The 18,073-nt window shown below is 38.4% G+C and overlaps 2 protein-coding genes across 2 annotated transcripts in view; one reads left to right on the forward strand and one right to left on the reverse strand.

The window, feature by feature from the left end:
• Window positions 1-18,073, forward strand: part of LOC139947621 (activating signal cointegrator 1 complex subunit 3-like) — a 72,469-nt gene that overhangs the window by 11,706 nt on the left and 42,690 nt on the right. The window contains exons 11-24 of the mRNA XM_071945576.1: window positions 990-1,190; window positions 2,099-2,239; window positions 2,327-2,491; window positions 3,662-3,910; window positions 9,282-9,416; window positions 10,085-10,276; window positions 10,400-10,624; window positions 11,389-11,508; window positions 12,864-13,115; window positions 13,523-13,699; window positions 14,399-14,624; window positions 15,503-15,756; window positions 16,852-17,020; window positions 17,676-17,767. Coding sequence (XP_071801677.1) covers window positions 990-1,190; window positions 2,099-2,239; window positions 2,327-2,491; window positions 3,662-3,910; window positions 9,282-9,416; window positions 10,085-10,276; window positions 10,400-10,624; window positions 11,389-11,508; window positions 12,864-13,115; window positions 13,523-13,699; window positions 14,399-14,624; window positions 15,503-15,756; window positions 16,852-17,020; window positions 17,676-17,767 — 2,598 coding nt within the window. The remainder of the gene's footprint in view (window positions 1-989; window positions 1,191-2,098; window positions 2,240-2,326; window positions 2,492-3,661; window positions 3,911-9,281; window positions 9,417-10,084; window positions 10,277-10,399; window positions 10,625-11,388; window positions 11,509-12,863; window positions 13,116-13,522; window positions 13,700-14,398; window positions 14,625-15,502; window positions 15,757-16,851; window positions 17,021-17,675; window positions 17,768-18,073) is intronic.
• LOC139947311 (alpha-1A adrenergic receptor-like) lies at window positions 5,402-6,796 on the reverse strand. Its single transcript, XM_071945206.1, is given in 3 exon segments — window positions 5,402-5,624; window positions 5,627-6,088; window positions 6,475-6,796. Coding segments are annotated over 3 exon segments (954 nt in total). The 3' UTR covers window positions 5,402-5,454.

The raw sequence follows: 18,073 nt of genomic DNA on the forward strand, positions 1-18,073 counted from the left end.
TTCATAATTTTACCTCTTTCTTAAAAACTATGTTACTCACCAAACCCCAGATCAAGTCAATATTTCTTTGTTAAACCTCAAGCTAAAACTTATCCTGTCAGTTTGCCTTGTGGTTTATTATTTGATAAACAACATTCCATAGCAGTGTTGGTTTATTTTTGTTTTTTTAATTTGTGCAGATATTTTTAGTTTTTAAATCTTTGTCTGAAAACCTTGACTTCGTTTATTACAAGTCAATAGAAGGAAATGACTGTCTGTCAAATCTCCATATTGAGTCTTTCTGAGTTACTCAGACTTTACGATCATCTCATCAACAGTCATTGCTTTTAACTACTAGAGCTTCTTCCATTTTTTATGGCCACAGATCATTTTCATATGCTGCACAGTTTCTTTGGAATACATGTAGTCTTCCTGTGCGTATTCGCCAGGCTACTTCTTTACAGATAGTGGACACTATTGGTAGTTACTCAAAACAATTATTAGCATAAAACCTTATTTGGTAACAAGTAACGGGGAGCTGTTGATAGTATAAAACATTGTGAGAAACGGCTCCCTCTAAAGTATCATAGTTTTTGAGAAAGAAGTAATTTTCCACAAATTTAATTTCGAGACCTCAGAATTAGAATTTGAGGTCTCGAAGTCAAGCATCTGAAAGCACACAACTTCGTGTGACAGGGGTGTTTTTTCTTTCATTATTATCTCGCAACTTCGACGACCGATTGAGCTCAAATTTTCACAGGTTTGTTATTTTATGCATATGTTGAGATACACCAAGTGAGAAGACTTGTCTAGACAATTACCAACAGTGTCCACTGCCTTTAAAGTCTCTGTTAAAAAAAACTCATTTGTTTGAAGCGGCTTATTTGTAATCTGCTTATTTTGTAATTGTACATTTGTCTCATAGTATATTTTATTGTTCTCTTTATGCACGCTTAGAGGCGCTTTACAAATGTCCATATTTTTATTACTGTTTTAAACTTTTTTTTCAGATTGGTCAGGTAGCCTTCCAGGGAACCCGTCATTTGAACCGGATCCAGTCGCTTGTTTTTGAAACGGCGTACTACAGTAACGAGAACTTACTGATATGCGCACCAACCGGTGCCGGTAAGACCAATATTGCCATGTTGACCATCCTGCATGAGGTAAAGCAGCATATACAGCAGGGAGTCATCAAGAAAGATGAATTCAAGGTATGTGGAGAGAGGCTGTAGCCAGACCATAGAGTCAATCAATCAATCAACCGCAGAGACAGCGAGGGTCCATTGCGCCAATCTCCTGTGTCCATGTCCTACAGCCTCGCGCTGCATGCTGTCGATTTCACTAGGCCGGCCCAGTTGTTAAGCCCAGGATGATCTTGGATGGCAGAGTACAGGGCCCAATTTTATACAGCTGCTTAATGGCCGATGTGGTACTTACTGTGCAATTTTCATTTCATAGTGATGCTAATCCTAAGCTTACGAAATAAGCGTGACTCCCTGGCTGCCGCTTCCCAGGTGTATCATGTGATCCCTGGCTATGCGACAGTTAACGGTTGTGTGGCTTCTAACGGGCACCCCCAAACAAATAATTTGACAAACTTCAGTTCAGTTCAGTTCAGTACAACATTTATTTCCAGTTCCTCAATCAGTATAAATACAATGTTAGCAAAGTGATACAAAATTTTCAGAAAATTGGGGGCGAAGCCAAGAAAGCACAACTTGTGTTAGAGAGTGCCCATACAAAGCTAGGGAGTCAATCAATATATGGCTAGATAGTTCAGTTGGTTGAACGCTGGCATGTTAATCTGGAGGTTTGTTGGTTCAAATCCTGCACCTGTAGCAACTTTTTCTTTGTTAAACCCCAAATCTCCTGAAGACAAGCAGACTATACTATTCGAACATTGAGACCAAACCGGCTCTTTTCAGAGCCAACACTCTCTCAAAACATGATTGTACCCGCAAGTATACTATTTATGGTTTATTCTCTACCCCAAATCATTTAAAATTTACCCAGTCAGTTTGCTTTGGTGTTTTATATTTGTTATATTTTCCTTTTAGATAATCTATGTTGCAGAAATGGTCAGGAACTTTGTTTCTTATTTGTTTTCTTTTCCTTCTAGATAATCTACGTTGCTCCAATGAAGGCCCTAGCGGCTGAGATGGTCAGGAACTTTGGTGGTCGTCTCTCTCCTTTGGGTATCTCTGTCAAGGAACTCACTGGTGATATGCAACTCACTAAGTCAGAGATCGCAAAAACACAGGTAAGATTTTAGGCCAAACAAATATTAGGCATGATGTTCTTCCTACGTCTGTTTTACAATTTTGATTGGTTGATTTACTTTTGATAGATGCTGGTGACGACGCCTGAGAAGTGGGACGTAGTAACAAGGAAGAGTACAGGAGACATAGCCCTGACTCAGCTAGTCAAACTTCTCATCATTGATGAGGTACATCTCCTTCATGAGGATAGAGGAGCTGTTATTGAAAGCCTGGTGGCAAGGACGCTTCGACAGGTAAGGCAAAAAAACAAAACATGTTTAGCGCCCCACCTGGGCCCAATTTCATAGAGCTGCTAAGCACAACAAAAATTTACTTAGCATGAAATTTCTTCCTTGATAAAAACAGGATTACCAACCAAATTTCTATTTGTTGGTTGCTTGTTACTGGTATTCAGCTGTTGTTTGCTTATCCTCAAAATCACATGAAAATTTGGTTGGTAATCTTGTTTTTATCAACGAAGATGTTTCATGCTAAGCAAATATTTGTGCTTAGCAGCTCTATGAAATTGGGCCCTGGTTCCTTTTTAGAGGCCGTTTTTTTTTTTTGAACCCCCCCAAAAAGGATACATTTTAACAGTCTTATGACTTTGTCACACAAGGCATTTTTTACAGGCAACTTTGAGACAACCAACTGCAGTACATATATAGATGATTACTTTGGCAGCACATGAGTGATTTTCCACACAATGTTTTTACGACCCCCAGTAACAATGTATGAACATTCAAATGTGAATGGCTTTTCTTCTATGAGATTGCCTGGAACTGGTTGCCTTTAAATTGCCTCGTGTGACAAGACCCTTTGACGAACAAATTTCGTTGTTGAAAATAACTCAGCTGGTTGTCTTTAAAAATTCTCAAACGGCCGTTTAAAAAAGGAAAGAACAAAAAATAAGGCCCTCCATTCTTTTTTCATAAAAGGCAGGATGCTAAACATGTTTATTTATTTTATTTGGCCTAAAGGAGGGGGGGGGGGGTGGATTCAGAATGTTCACACTTACACTTTTGCACACAGAGTTGTTGGGAGTTCCTAGTAATGTTCATTTATTCCCTTTTCTAAAGAATCTTGGTGTGGGGACCCAGTTTAAAGACACTGGACACGTTTGGGAATTGTCAAAGACCAGTCTTCTCACTTGGTGTACTTCAACATATGCATAAAATAACAAACCTGTGAAAATTTGAGCTCAATTGTTTGTCAAAGTTGCGATTTAAAAATGAAAGAAAAAACGCCCTTGTCACACGAAGTTGTGTGCTTAAAGATGCTTGATTTCGAAACCTCAAATTCTAAATCTGAGGTCTCGAAATCACATTTGTGGAAAATTGCTTCTTTCTCGAAAACTACGTAAATTCAGAGGGAGCCGTTTCTCACAATGTTTTCAGCTTATGATTAATCTATTATTATTTTAGGTGGAATCATCTCAAAGTATGATCCGCATCGTCGGGCTCTCGGCAACCCTCCCTAACTACATGGACGTGGCTCGCTTCCTGAATGTCAACCCCTACATCGGCTTGTTCTTCTTCGACGGGCGGTTTAGACCGGTTCCCTTGGGGCAGACGTACATCGGCGTAAAGGCCAACAACATAATGCAGCAACGGATGGACATGGACATTGTGTGCTACGAGAAAGTACGAGAGATGGTCAACAAAGGACACCAGGTAGGCCATTTGTAATTCTCTTGTTAAGAAAAAACTCCCCAACACAAGGTCAAAGACCACTTTTAAAGGAACATTACAGAATTGGTTTTTGCTAACAAAACAGTTGCTGGCAGTGTAATCACTTTATGCAATACACCATATACATAAACTGACAAACCTGTAGAAGTTTGAGATCGATCGGCCATCTGGGTCACGAGAGAATAGTGAAAAACCGATTACAAATTTTGCATTGCATCGGTGCCAAAATAAAAATGAATAAAACGCTCACTGAGTGATAAAGTCCAAACGCAAAGTTTAATCAAATATGACATTTCAGACAGAGATATTTCAAGGGAATTTTTTGAACTATCGTCATCATTAGACCGTGTAAGTTTTATATAAATCTGTGATCTTCACGATTTTAGTTTCTTATCAATAATGTAACGTTCCTTTAAAATTTATTTTTTATTGTAGAAGTAGGTTTCCAAACTGCTGCAGTACAGGGGGAAAAGCTAGTTGAATATCTCACAGTTTTTTTAAATTGTTTTAAAATAGATATTACCTTACATCACAAGACCAGACGGCCACTTTAAGAAGAGGACTGCGTTGAACTGATTTGGGCTGTTGACCCAAATCAAGTGTCACTAGTGGCACGTTGCCACCCACAGGGATGAGATTGTTCAGACTTTTGGCTGAATTCAGTCTTTTCATGTCGGCCCGGTGAAGAAAATCAGACAATATTTTTGTCCACAAATAAAGAAATCCTGCTAATTGGTCTACTTCTCTAGTGCTTTTTGGATACTGTATCCAAAAGCTCCTTGGAATCTATAACCCCAGGGGCTACCAAACGGTAGAAATGCCGTCATTTCAACATACCTTTGAATTTGTGTCCAAGTTTTTAGAATTTTTCGTTAGTAATGACTCTCACCCCTTCACCTACTCCTGGTAATTTTTCTTTTACAATAGTAATTTTTTCATTTCATTTCAGAAACTTTTATTTCCACATGATTAAGCACTTTAGAAAACAAAACAATTGTCACATGAAAACTACTAAGTGGAGGCATTACACAAGAAGCCGAAGCTTATAAACAGAATGCCTTAAAGACACTAGACACCTTTGGTAATTATGGACACAAGAAGAAAACCTTTGGTAATTGTCAAAGACCAGTCTTCTCACTTGGTGTATCTCAGCATATGCATAAAATAACAAACCTGTGAACATTTGAGCTCAATTGGTCGTCAAAGTTAAGAGATAATAATGAAAGAAAAAACACCCTTGTCACACGAAGTTGTGTGTTTTCAGATGCTTGATTTCAAGAACTCAAAATCTAAATCTGAGGTCTCGAAATCAAATTCGTGGAAAATTACTTCTATCTCGAAAACTACTCCACTTCAGAGGGAGCCGTTTCTCACAATGTTTTATACTATCAACCTCTCCCCATTACTCGTTATCAAGTAAGGTTTAGTGCTAAGAATTATTTTGAGTATTTACCAATAGTGTCCACTGCCTTTAAACACAACAACAAATATATATAACACATGTATGTTTGGTGTCGACCTGTCTCCTAAAGTCGGTGACAGCATGATGATCTTAAATTCTGCAGTGCTTGCTTAAACTCCCTGTTCCTCCAATAGTAGATGATGCAATTCAACCAACAGTTGCTGATTTGTACAGTAGAACCAATGACGTACATATTCATTGGTAGATTGATATCGGTTGATAACAACAACGACTAATTGTTACAGGAATCCACCGAAGACAATTAGCGCCTGTTATAATGATGACAGTGGTAGCAGACTTTGTACTGATCGGCCCTGGAACATTCTGTCTCCCTTCAATGTTACCAATGGTATTCTGAGCAGCGATCAGTCGTGCCTGACGTCTGGCAATTTTCAGAATGTACGCATAAAGTGTCAGGATTGTTCCAAGCGCAACTCCGGAAATTGAAATTAATATATACCGAAGAAAATCTTGCTTCACACAATAAAATGCATGTATTTCTTTGATCATTTCCAATTCTGATTTATAAAGGCAATACCAGGCAGAATATATTATTATGGTCAAACTCCATACCAGTGTGACCATGACCTTTGACCTTTTTAGTGTCATCAGCCTGGGATAATGCAGTGAGTAGGTAATGGCTAAGAATCGATCAATTGTCAACAAAACCATTGATAGAGCATTTATTGTGATTAAAGGAACAAGTTGCCTTGGATCGGTCGAGTTGGTCTGTGAAAAGCGTTTGTAACCGTTTTTAAAAAAATGCATATGGGTAGAAAGATGTTGTAAAAGTAGAATACAATGATCCACACAAACATGCCTCGAAATTGCGTGGTTTTCCTTTTACCTCGTCGACTAACACCTCGGCCATTTATGGGGGTCAAAATTTTGACTCCCATAAATGGCCGACCGTGTTAGTTCGCACAGTAGAAGGAAAACCACGCAATTTCGAGGCAAACTTGTGTGGATCATTGTATTCTACTTTTAAAACATCTTTCCAACCATATGCATTTTATAAAATACGGTTACAAACGCTTTTGTTTTGACCAACTCGTCCGATCCAAGGCAACGTGTTCCTTTAATGTTGCTATAACATATGGCAAAACTTTGCATAAAGGGCCACTGATTATCCATTTGGATATGAAATAATACAGACTAGCACTTCCATAGAATATTCCAAAACAGAGGTCAGAGAGTGTGAGGGACATCATAAACATCTTGGTGGTTTCTGGGATGCCTCTGACACGACGTAAAACCACGAGACATACTGAATTCAAAACCACAATCAGAGCTACTGTTAGAAAAAATAGCGCAAATGTAAAAATGCAGAAAACGTTTTGACAATCTGTAACCACAGCCCCCTGCGTTGAAGTAAATTCTGACCAATTGGATTCATTTTTATCCATGATGTAACAAAAGAGATTGTCCTTTGATTATCCCACACAAGTTATATGCCTGTGATATTTGTTCACTGGACTCGGGACATTACTGAGTATACAGTGCTAACACACATCGGTGTAAGGGTAAAAAAAAGAAATTCAGATTGACCTTAATCACTTTCTTAGAACTCCAGAGAATTCTTGGTACAGATTGGTAGTTTCTTGGTTGCCACAGAATCACAGTTAAAGAATTACTGTAAGACACAACAGTTCAATGCAAAAAATGCAGAATGCATCTGGTACAATCCATGAACACTCCTGATTTGTTAGAAGTAAATTTAAAAACCAATAACGCATCGTGACAACCCGTGATTGCTCTTTCTTTGTTTTGAGTTAATTGTGATGAGCTTGATTCCATTTTCATCCATGATGACACAAAGGAGATTGTCCTTTAAAATCACTTCAGAGAATTCTTGGTACAGATTGGTAGTTTCTTGGTTGCCACTGATGAGTGAAGGCTCTTAACCATGTGAAGCTTGCTGGGTTTTTATGTTGAGAATCACAGAAATCATTGTAAGAAACAGCAGTTATGCAGAATGCATCTTGGACAATCTGTAAACACTCCCTGATGAGTCGTTAGAAGTCAAGACGCAAATCAAGACATCGTGTCACTTTGGAAAATCACCTGCATCTATATCTCAGATGTCTTAAAACTGAACTCAGGAATTCCTCAGTTAATCCCGGTGTAGAGAGCAGCAATAGATGAGTATCATTATGAGCCGATTTTCTACCTTTCACCTAGAAAGCAGTTAAAAAGCAGGACGGTTCTTTTCAGAACTGAGACGTCTCCCGAAAGTCTGAAAATGTACTCCGCAGTAGTAGTATAGCAAGACAGTTTTCTAAAGAACAAGTAGACACACACATGGTGTTCGTGTAAACCAAATATTTATTGGTACCTCACTATGCATTGCCTCAAATATCACATACATTATGAGCAGCTTATTTTTTTTTCTTCTTGGATATTCCTGATGAACTGATCTTAACCAATCAGAGCAATAACTAGAATCCATGCACAGCAAACAACTGCAGTGGTACAAATACGTTAGTCTTGTAAATCTGTGCGAAGTCCACTGTACCACTTATCAGGAAAATAAATCGTGGACAACCCTTGAGACGTCTGAATTGATAACATCTCTCGGTCTCAGTGTGCAACGTCTTGAAGTGAGCACTCTTAACCAATAAGTTATGCGTGTGTCTACGATATCATTAGATATTCCGCAAATGTCTTAAGTCAAAACAGTTTGCTCGCCATTCATAAGGAGCACCACAGCGGCCAGTATAATTGTTGAGTATATTTGTTTTTCAGGGAAAACGGGTCACTTTTATAACATCATCTATTTAGCAGGTTATTAGGCACGCAATTTTAACAGAGCCGTGGTACCCTTTTAGATTTTTGGTTGCATAATATTTTATGTACATTTCATCAATCATGTCTTTGGTAAAATGACTTTGATGGTTTGGCGCAGAATTGTTGTTTTAACTTCTTGAGCTGGAAATGCATTCAGTATGATGGACTTAGACAGCCATAAGACAAATCCATTAAAGGGACACGTTTCCTCGACGAGTTGGTCTATAAAAAGCGTTTGAAACTGTTTGTTATAAAATGCATTTAGAAAGACGTTATAAAAGTGGAATATAATGATCCACACAAAAATGCCTCAAAATTGCGTGGTTTTCCTTTTACTTTGCGAATTCACACTGTCAGCCATTTTGTGGAACAATATGGCGTGCTGTTTTAGTTCACGACGTGTAAGGAAAACCATGCAATTTTGAGGCATATTTATGTAGATCATCATACTCTACTTTTAAAATGTCATAGTTTTAAAACGTCTTTCTTTTTACCACATGCATTTTAAAACAAACAAATTGTTTTCAAATGTTTTTTTATTTACCAACTCGCCCGATCCAAGGCAACATGTTCATTTAACTCTTTCAGTGTCCTTTTTTTGTTGCTTTTTCTCACCAGACAAAATCTTGTAATTTGCTGATTTGTGTTGCCTTGGTTACATCCCAAAGTCAATAGTATTTATTGAATGATATTTCCCTCTCATGATAACATGTATATTTTGTGGTCGGACAGTTTTTGAGTTCATAAAATTAGATCACTTATGTACGATAATGGCACTTTACGAATACATAAAATTGATCACACCCAACCATGGCACTGAAACAGTTAATTAAATTCCTTTTAAAATTGTTCACACTGTATTTTTATCTTTGCAGGCATGTGAGACTTCCTCATTTCAGCTAATTTCCCATTTTTGGTTTTGATTTTCCTCTTTTTTTATTTTACTTTCTTTGTTCAAAATTATAGGAATATTATCTTTAAAAATTCCTCTTTTTTTCTTGCCCGGTTTTCTCTTTTCCTGTTTTGTATGGTTAGTTACTTACATGCCTGTCTTTGCTTCAATTATAATTATATAATTATAATTTCTTATATACTCTTCATCAGGTGATGGTGTTTGTTCATGCTCGCAATGCCACAGTCAAGACGGCACAGACTCTTAGAGACATCGCCAAATCAGAAGGGGACAGCTTGATGTTTAGAGCTGCCCAGTCGCCTGCCTATGGAAGTGCCGAGAAACAGGTAAGGTGCTAAGAGAATGTAGTTTTTTACTAAGAGAATGTAGGTTTTTACCCTTAAATGGTCTGGGTACTATTTGTATGACTTAAAACACAATGTCCACAGATTTATGTACATTATGTACTCCAAATTTTTAACTTTGTAACTGTTCATGTAATTCTGCTGCTGGCAGCGAGTTGAAAAGTTTTTTGATAAACCATTGAATGAATGAATGAATCTCATACAGATTGAAGATACATGATACATGTAGTAAGCTTCCCTGAAAATCTTACTTGTTGAGGTGCTGTAGTTTTTGAAAAATGAGTGAAACAAGTCACCAAAATAATTTTTGTCTGTAAAAAAGACGAAAATTAAAACTAAAACACCTCAGCTAGTAATTTTTTAATATAAGCTTTCTATCATTATCTTCAATCGGTGTAAGTTTAATGTAAATCTGTGGACATTGTGTTTTGTGTACCCAAATCCTTTAAAGACACTGGACACGTTTGGTAATTGTCAAAGACCAGTATTCTCACTTGGTGTACCCCAGCATACGCATAAAATAACAAAGCAGTGACAATTTGTGCTCAATTGGTCATCCGAGTCAGAAATTACCTCTTTCTCAAAAACTATGTTACTTCAGAAGGAAGTTGTTTCCCAAAATGTTTCTTTTTATTGTTGTTCATTCCCAGGTAAACAAATCTCGCAACAAGCAGGTTCGAGAGCTGTTCCCCGATGGGTTCTCAACTCACCACGCCGGTATGCTGCGACAGGATCGGACCATGGTGGAGCGATGCTTCAGGGATGGACACATCAAGGTTATGGTGTGTACAGCGACGTTGGCGTGGGGTGTCAATCTGCCTGCACACGCTGTCATTATCAAGGTACGTCATTAAAATGCCAAGATGGGAGTTGTCCCAGGCGCAAAATGTTTGCTGGACCATAGAATTTTATACAAAACCAGGTACAAAATGTATGAACCAAGTATTAATATTGTTTTGTTACAGGGAACCCAAATTTACGATGCCAACAAGGGTGCTTTCAAAGACCTAGGCATCCTGGACGTGATGCAGATCTTCGGACGTGCGGGTCGTCCCCAGTATGACGACTACGGAGAGGGGTTCATCATCACCACCCATGATAAGCTGTCTCACTACCTGGGTCTGATGACCAGACAGAATCCCATTGAGAGTCAGTTCATTGAGAGTCTGGTGGACAACCTCAATGCAGAGGTGAGAGTTCATGTGATCCCCTTTTATTGAAACAAAAAGAAAGAAAAAAAAGGTATTGTGTTTTTTTCCGTGATTTTGTGGTTATTCATAAATGCTTGTGGCGACTGCCTCAAATGAAAAATAGCAATGATGTTTTGGGGAGTAATCAAATTACCTGAAAAACAACTTGTAACATAAGCTCCAGTTCTGACAGATCTGCGTTATTCATTCCTAGAAGCAAACACATTTGGGTTGACTGGGCCTTTTCTTTTCGCTGCCCACAGGATGTGTAATTGTCTTCCTTCCTCAAATCTCATGATTACAATAGTTTACTGTACGGCTCCATGAGCAATGATTGCTTGAATATGGCGCGATACAAATGTTACCTTTGGTTTATTGATGATACATCAGGTGACAAGTTTAGATTTAGTGCAAACCTGAAAAAAAAATGTTTCAGTTCGTCACAAATTTTGTGCACATTCACAATATGCTTATTTCAAGTTGAAATAGTTTTTTAAGCCTTGCTGTTTTTGGGAGACCTCAAATGATGCTTTCGGACTTTTACAGTATTTTAGACAAAATTGGTTAAGTGGTACTGTTATAAACTTTCATGTTATGACATTTTTTTGCTGAAGTAATTTTGTAGCGGCTCTTTGAAAATTTGTCCCAGGACTATTTTACATAAGAAGCTTGACCTGTCATTTGGGTTGACTGTTGTTTTTGTCATATCATCTTCCAATATAACTCATAACTTACTATGATGTTTTGTGTACCACTTCCACCAGATTGCGTTAGGCACAGTCAGTAACGTTGATGAAGGTGTACGATGGTTGAGTTATACTTACCTCTATGTCAGGATGCATCTGAACCCATTGGTTTATGGTCTCAACTATAAGATGACCGAGGTAGGTTATGAAAGTGATCAGGGGCCAATTTCACAAAGAAGTAAGATTGACCTTAAAGGCAGTGGACACTATTGGTAATTACTCAAAATAATTATTAGCATAAAACCTTACTTGGTAACGAGTAATGGAGAGCTGTTGGTAGTATAAAACATTGTGAGAAACGGCTCCCTCTTAAGTAACAAAGTTTTCTAGAAAGAAGTAATTTGATTTCGAGACCTCAGAATTAGATTTTGAGGTCTCGAAATCAAGCATCTGAAATCATACAACTTCGTGTGACGAGGGTGTTTTTTTCTTCCATTATTATTGCGTAATTTCAACGACCAATTGAGTACAAATTTTCACAGGTTTGTTATTTTGTGCATATGTTGAGATACACCAAGTGAGATGACTGGTCTTTGACAATTACCAATAGTGTCCAGTGTCTTTAACCGCAAATCAATCATTGTTGCTAATTAAAGTGTGATGTCACTATACAAATCACCATGGTAGACCTGACAATTTGTCTTACGATGAAATTTATTGCTTTGTGAAATTGAGTCCAGGGCCCAATTTCATGGCTCTGCTAAGTAAAGAATCAGCACAAACAGAAGCAGGGAATTCTGCACCTTCGTCAAGCGTAATTTACGGGTAACCAGGGAACATTAAGCGTAATTTACGGGTAACCAGGGAACATTAAGCGTAATTTACGGGTAACCAGGGAACATTAAGCGTAATTTACGGGTAACCAGGGAATTTTGGCTTGTGCTTGTACATACTCCATGTTACGAGTAGGCATTCATTGCTTACACAGCAAGCGCAGAAATTCTGCGCTTGCACAGTAAGCGGTGAATGTGATCGTAAGCGAAGAATTTGATGGTAAGCACAGCCATGAGAATGGACCAAGGTGGCATGGATGGTTCATGTCCAAAGCGCTTGCCTCTCACCACTACGGCCCAGGTTCAATTTCCGGCTAGGGCCATGACGAGTGAGTAGGGTTGTGCATTGAATCTCTCTCCAGTGCCACAAGGGCCAGGAAAAAAACAACCAGTAAGTTTTTTTACCAAAGGTAATCACCAAAATTACACCCTGCCTTTAAAAAGGTAAAAGAATTGCATGGGAGTTACAAAGTTGATTAAATGATAACTAATTTGGGGTTGAACAAAGACAAATTTACTAGGACGGGATGTGAACCAAAGACCTACGGTATAACATGCCGGCACTCTACCAACTGACTAGTATCACATGTATGTTTGTGCTGATATCTTAAATGATAACTGAATGGTTTTTATTTCTGTCACATATTCTCGTTTTTATTTGAAAGATACTTGTCTCTAGGAATTCAAAAATAATTTTTTTTCAAAATCTAAATTCTTTAGAATGATCCCGGTCTGGAGAAGTACCGCACCGAACTGATCACCAGCTCGGCCCGTTCCTTAGACAAAGCCCACATGATACGCTTCAATGAGTCAACGGGAGATTTCAACTCCACCGATCTCGGTCGCATCGCCAGTCACTTCTACATCAAGTACGCCACTATCGAGACGTTTAATGAACTGCTCAAGTCTACCATGACGGAGGCGGGTGTGTTTAGTATGGTGTCGCAGGCGCAAGAGTTCCAGCAAATTAAGGTAGGGGGCTCTTTGATTTTCAGTATTTTTTTCTACTTCCTGTCATCTAGGCCTTGTCATTAGCCTTTTTGAGGTATGGTGGACGTAAAACCGCTTCATACTCGCTGCGACTGCTCGCACGCACCCGATATTTCGACTTATGATTACACATGCGCTTCCGTTTACGCACTGTGGACTTTGAGAAACGGGTGGGATTCGAACCCATGACCCTTGACCCTTGCACCCTTGTGGGTGGAATCCCACCCAAGTAATGTGGCTGTGATTTTTTTTTCACAGAACTCGGGAAAGTACTGAGTATACAGTGCTGACACACATTGGTGTATGGATTAAAAAAATTAATATTCTTTATCCCCTATGCAAATTTAACATCTAGAATAATAAACTTGTTGTCACAATTTTAAATAAAGGTTCGGGAGGACGAGATAAAGGAGCTTGATCAACACCTTATGGATAACTGCAATCTGCCGGCGTCTGGCGGTGTAGAGAACGCTCACGGAAAGGTCAACGTACTACTCCAGACGTACATCTCGCGTGGCTTTGTGGACAGCTTCTCTCTGGTGTCTGACTTGGCCTACGTGGCTCAGGTACAAGAAAGCATTCCTTTCAGAACATTCAAACTGAAAGGAGAATTTAGATTTTACTCTTTTGTGTGCCGACCGGTCACTAGCGACTGCTTTAAATCCCTTTAAAAAGTTGTAAAACGAAAGATAAAGATTACATAACCACATAGTTTCCAGAAGCGACAAAGAGGATTCTTGAGGGTGCGAGTGTGACATTTAAAAAAGAAACTGAATAAACAAATAATTTGCTGGCATGATAAATTTATCACCAAAACAAATGGTGCATGAAAGGGTTAATATATATTGTTATTAAAATGAAACAAGCAGAGAAATACATAAAAAGTAAATTGATTACGAAACCACTGATAGCCTTAAAAAGCTGGGTCCAATTTCATAGAGCTGCTTCAGGACGAAAAGTAGCTAAGCATAACAAAAGTATGCTTACCTGAATAGGGTTACCAGCCAAACTACCATGTTACATGTACAATTTGTGACTGGTGTCCTGCTCATTTCTGCTTAGCAGAAAATTGTTCAGCAATATTTTTTGCTTAAGCAGCTCTATTAAGAGGTGGCCCTGTTAAACACAGCTTATTTCTTAAAAATTTCTCATTAAGCAACTCTAATTAAAACAAAAAAAGGATACCTGATAATGTACAGAGCTTTACGTTGATCATTGCAGACAAACTAACATTAATTAGATTCCCCCCCAAACTTTCCGTTTAGAACTCGGCTAGGATCATCCGTGCCTTGTTTGAGATCACTCTGCGCAACGGTTGGCCCCTCATGGCCGCCCACCTCCTCATGCTATCCAAGATGGTGGATCGTCGCCTCTGGTCGTTTGAGAACCCTCTACGCCAGTTTCCAACGCTCTCCCAAGAGGTTCACCGCAAGCTGGAGAATCGTCGCATGACCATCGACAAGCTGAGGGAGATGACAGCCTCAGAAATAGGTAAGAAAAAATCCAGGGCACACAAATTTTCTTAGTTCTGCTTAGGCAGGTCATTTTGGCTTAACACTTTTGTACTAAGCAAAAATTTAGTAGGATATCAGTCATTAAAGCGATTATACAGTTTTGGTACAGGAAAAAAAAAAAAGTTCACAGATTTACAAATTACTTCCAGGGTTTACAGAAGGTAATGGTGAAAGACTTCTCTTGAAATATTGTTCCATGAAATGCTTTACTTTTTGAGAAAACATAAAAACAATATCAATTCTCGATAGCGAGAATTACGGATTTATTTTAAACACATGTCATGACACGGCGAAACGCGCGGAAACAAGAGTGGGTTTTCCCGTTATTTTCTCCCGACTCCGATGACCGATTGAGCCTAAATTTTCACAGGTTTATTATTTTATATTTAAGTTGTGATACACGAAGAGTGGGCCTTTGGACAATACTGTTTACCGAAAGTGTCCAATGGCTTTAAGATTGGTGCATACATGTTGCACTGTATTTTGGCTGGTAACCTTATTCTGGTGCGCATAATCTTGTTGTGCTTAGCTGCTTTTTGTGCTGAGGCAGCAGGGCCAGAGCTCAAATTTTTTAAAGCCTGTAAGGATAAAAACTTGCTAAGTACAGAAAAATCTTGCTTACTAGAAACTGGTTACCAGTCAAAATTGGATATCTCACCTTTACACGGTTGCAACTGGTGCCCCAGACATTTTTTGATTAGCAAAGAAATTTGCTAAGGATTTTTTACTTATGAATCTTGTAAAAATTCCCTTGAAGGACATTGTATCAAGTTAGTATCGCATTGGCAAGAAGTATGAACCAAGCTTCACTCGATTCTAAAACTGTTTCTTTTTTGTTGGTAATATTTTACGCAGGTCATTTACTGCAGCATGTCAGCATAGGTGACAAAGTCAAGCAGTGCGTTAACCAGCTTCCTAACATTGAGCTAGACGCCACCATCCAACCGATCACTCGTACCATCCTACGGGTCCGTCTGACGATCACGCCAGACTTCAGATGGAACGATAGAGTTCACGGGACGGCTTCGGAATCCTGGTGGATCTGGGTGGAAGATCCGGACAATAATTACATCTACCACTCAGAGTACTTCCTGCTTCATAAAAAACAGGTACATCTCGAATTTCAATTTCAATTTCAGTTCACTTTATTATCCACGATTGGAAATTCATTTAGGCTTTTTATACAACAAAATAACATAAACATTATTTTTTACCATAAAAAAAAAAAAAAAAAAAAAAAAAAAAAAATGTCACTGTTTTCACAAAATCTTACTTTTGGCAAATTTGCGACATATTGGTTGTTATTAATTGACATCAACATTTCCCAAGTCATAAATCGTTTTAGTTTTGTAATTGTACTAAAATGGGTCTCACTAATCTGGTGCCATTCCCTATTTCCATCTTCACAATAATCATCTTAAAATAAAGTCTTTAAATACAAAATTCAAAATGTATTTTTGTTAAGTAAGATCATTTCAGTGTAAATTTAGGGTACTGTTTCCATTTAAGAGCCTCAAAGGCTGTGTATTAATGCGAGTATAAAATGTCATATCTCAGCAAAACAGCTTATCTCTCTACTTGCTTTTTTCATTGAGCTTTCAGTTATTTTGATTCATGCTAACCTGGGCCCAGTTTCATAGAGCTGCTAAGCACAACAATTTGCTTAGCATGACATTTCTTCCTTGATAAAAACAGGATTACCAACCAAATTTCTTAGCATGACATTTCTTCTTTGATAAAAACAGGATTACCAACCAAATTTCTTAGCATGACATTTCTTCCTTGATAAAAACAGGATTACCAACCAAATTTCTGAGCATGACATTTCTTCCTTGATAAAAACAGGATTACCAACCAAATTTCTATTTGTTGCATATTGCTTGTTATTGGTATTCAGCTGTAGTTTGCTTATCCTGAAAATCACGTGGACATTTGGTTGGTAATCCTGTTTTTATCAAGGAAGAAATTTCACGCTAAGCACATTGTTGTGCTTAGCAGCTCTATGAAACTGGGCCCAGGTTAGCATGAATTAAAAATAACTGAAAGCTCAATGAAAAAAACAAGTAGAGAGATAAGCTGTTTTGCTGAGATATGACATTTTATACTCGCATTAATACAGAGCTTAGCAGCTCTATGAAATTTGGTCCTGATCCTTGTAATGGTTTGATTTATTATTGCTCTCCTCCTCTGCTTCTTCCTTGCAGGTTTTATCCAAGGAAGCCCAGTCTCTTATCTTCACCATTCCTATCTTCGAGCCCTTACCCACCCAGTATTACATCAAGGCCGTGTCCGATAGATGGCTCGGATCAGAAACTATCTTTCCAATGTCCTTCCAGCATCTCATCTTACCTGAGAAGCATCCACCCCATACATGTAAGTAGGCAATACAGGGATAATATAAAGCGCCACCAAGAGTTTGCTCTGAAGAGGGCCTTTTCCAAAGAAGGCAGTTATTGTATAGTAGGTTAAAATTCCAGTCAACAGATCATTCAGGGCAGGTACAAGGGTCGATTCATAATACACATGTAGACCGCAACCACGAGTTTACAATGGAGAGGTTCTGTTGCAAAGATGACAGTTATTGTTTATAGATTAAACATCCTGGCCTTTCTTTTTAAAATTTGTTGTAGCACCCTGTATACAACCAACCTTAGTAAGTTCGCTGTAAATAAAGAGTTGACTACAAAAGTACCTCGCATTTGCATGAAGTATTAACCAAGCTTTACTCGATTTTGAAAATGTTTTTTGGGCAATATTTTGCACAGCTCATTTTACCCATGTTTAGGGATGCCAGTCAGAGAAGGCCTACAACCATAAATTGTCGTAAAGCTCCGGATGGCACAAAGTTTAAGACTCACAATTTACATGGCAATTAGAACAGTTTAGAAAAGAAGAAATAATTGCTACTCATATGTACATTCGCCAAGTATATATTTTTGCAGCTAAGGTTCATTTTGATACTTTCAAATTAAAATCTATTTCTTTGTCTGATTTTAATGTTTGTGAAATGTTTTACGTTTGTCTTCAGCTCTTCTTGATCTGATACCGTTACCGATCACAGCACTCGGCAGACCGGAGTTTGAGGCCTTGTACAAATTCACTCACTTCAACCCCATCCAGGTAAAGTATGGACTATGGTTAATATTACGAAGCCAGTAGTTTTCTGCTTTCCGAACAGACCTTTGTACAAATCATTGCTTTCCATTAAAGCAAAGCACAGCAAAGTAAAAGGATGAGCAGTAAATCTGTCTGGACCAGTCAGTAGCACTGACTTGACAGTATTGTCCAAAAGCCCACACTTCGTGTGTCACAACTGATATAAAAAATAACAAACCTGTAAATATTTAGGCTCAATCGGTCATCGGAGTCGGGAGAAAATAACGGGGAAAACCCACCCTTGTTTCCGCACGTTTCGCCGTGTCATGA

Source organism: Asterias amurensis, chromosome 14 (assembly GCF_032118995.1).
Source record: "Asterias amurensis chromosome 14, ASM3211899v1".
Lineage (NCBI taxonomy): Eukaryota > Metazoa > Echinodermata > Asteroidea > Forcipulatida > Asteriidae > Asterias > Asterias amurensis.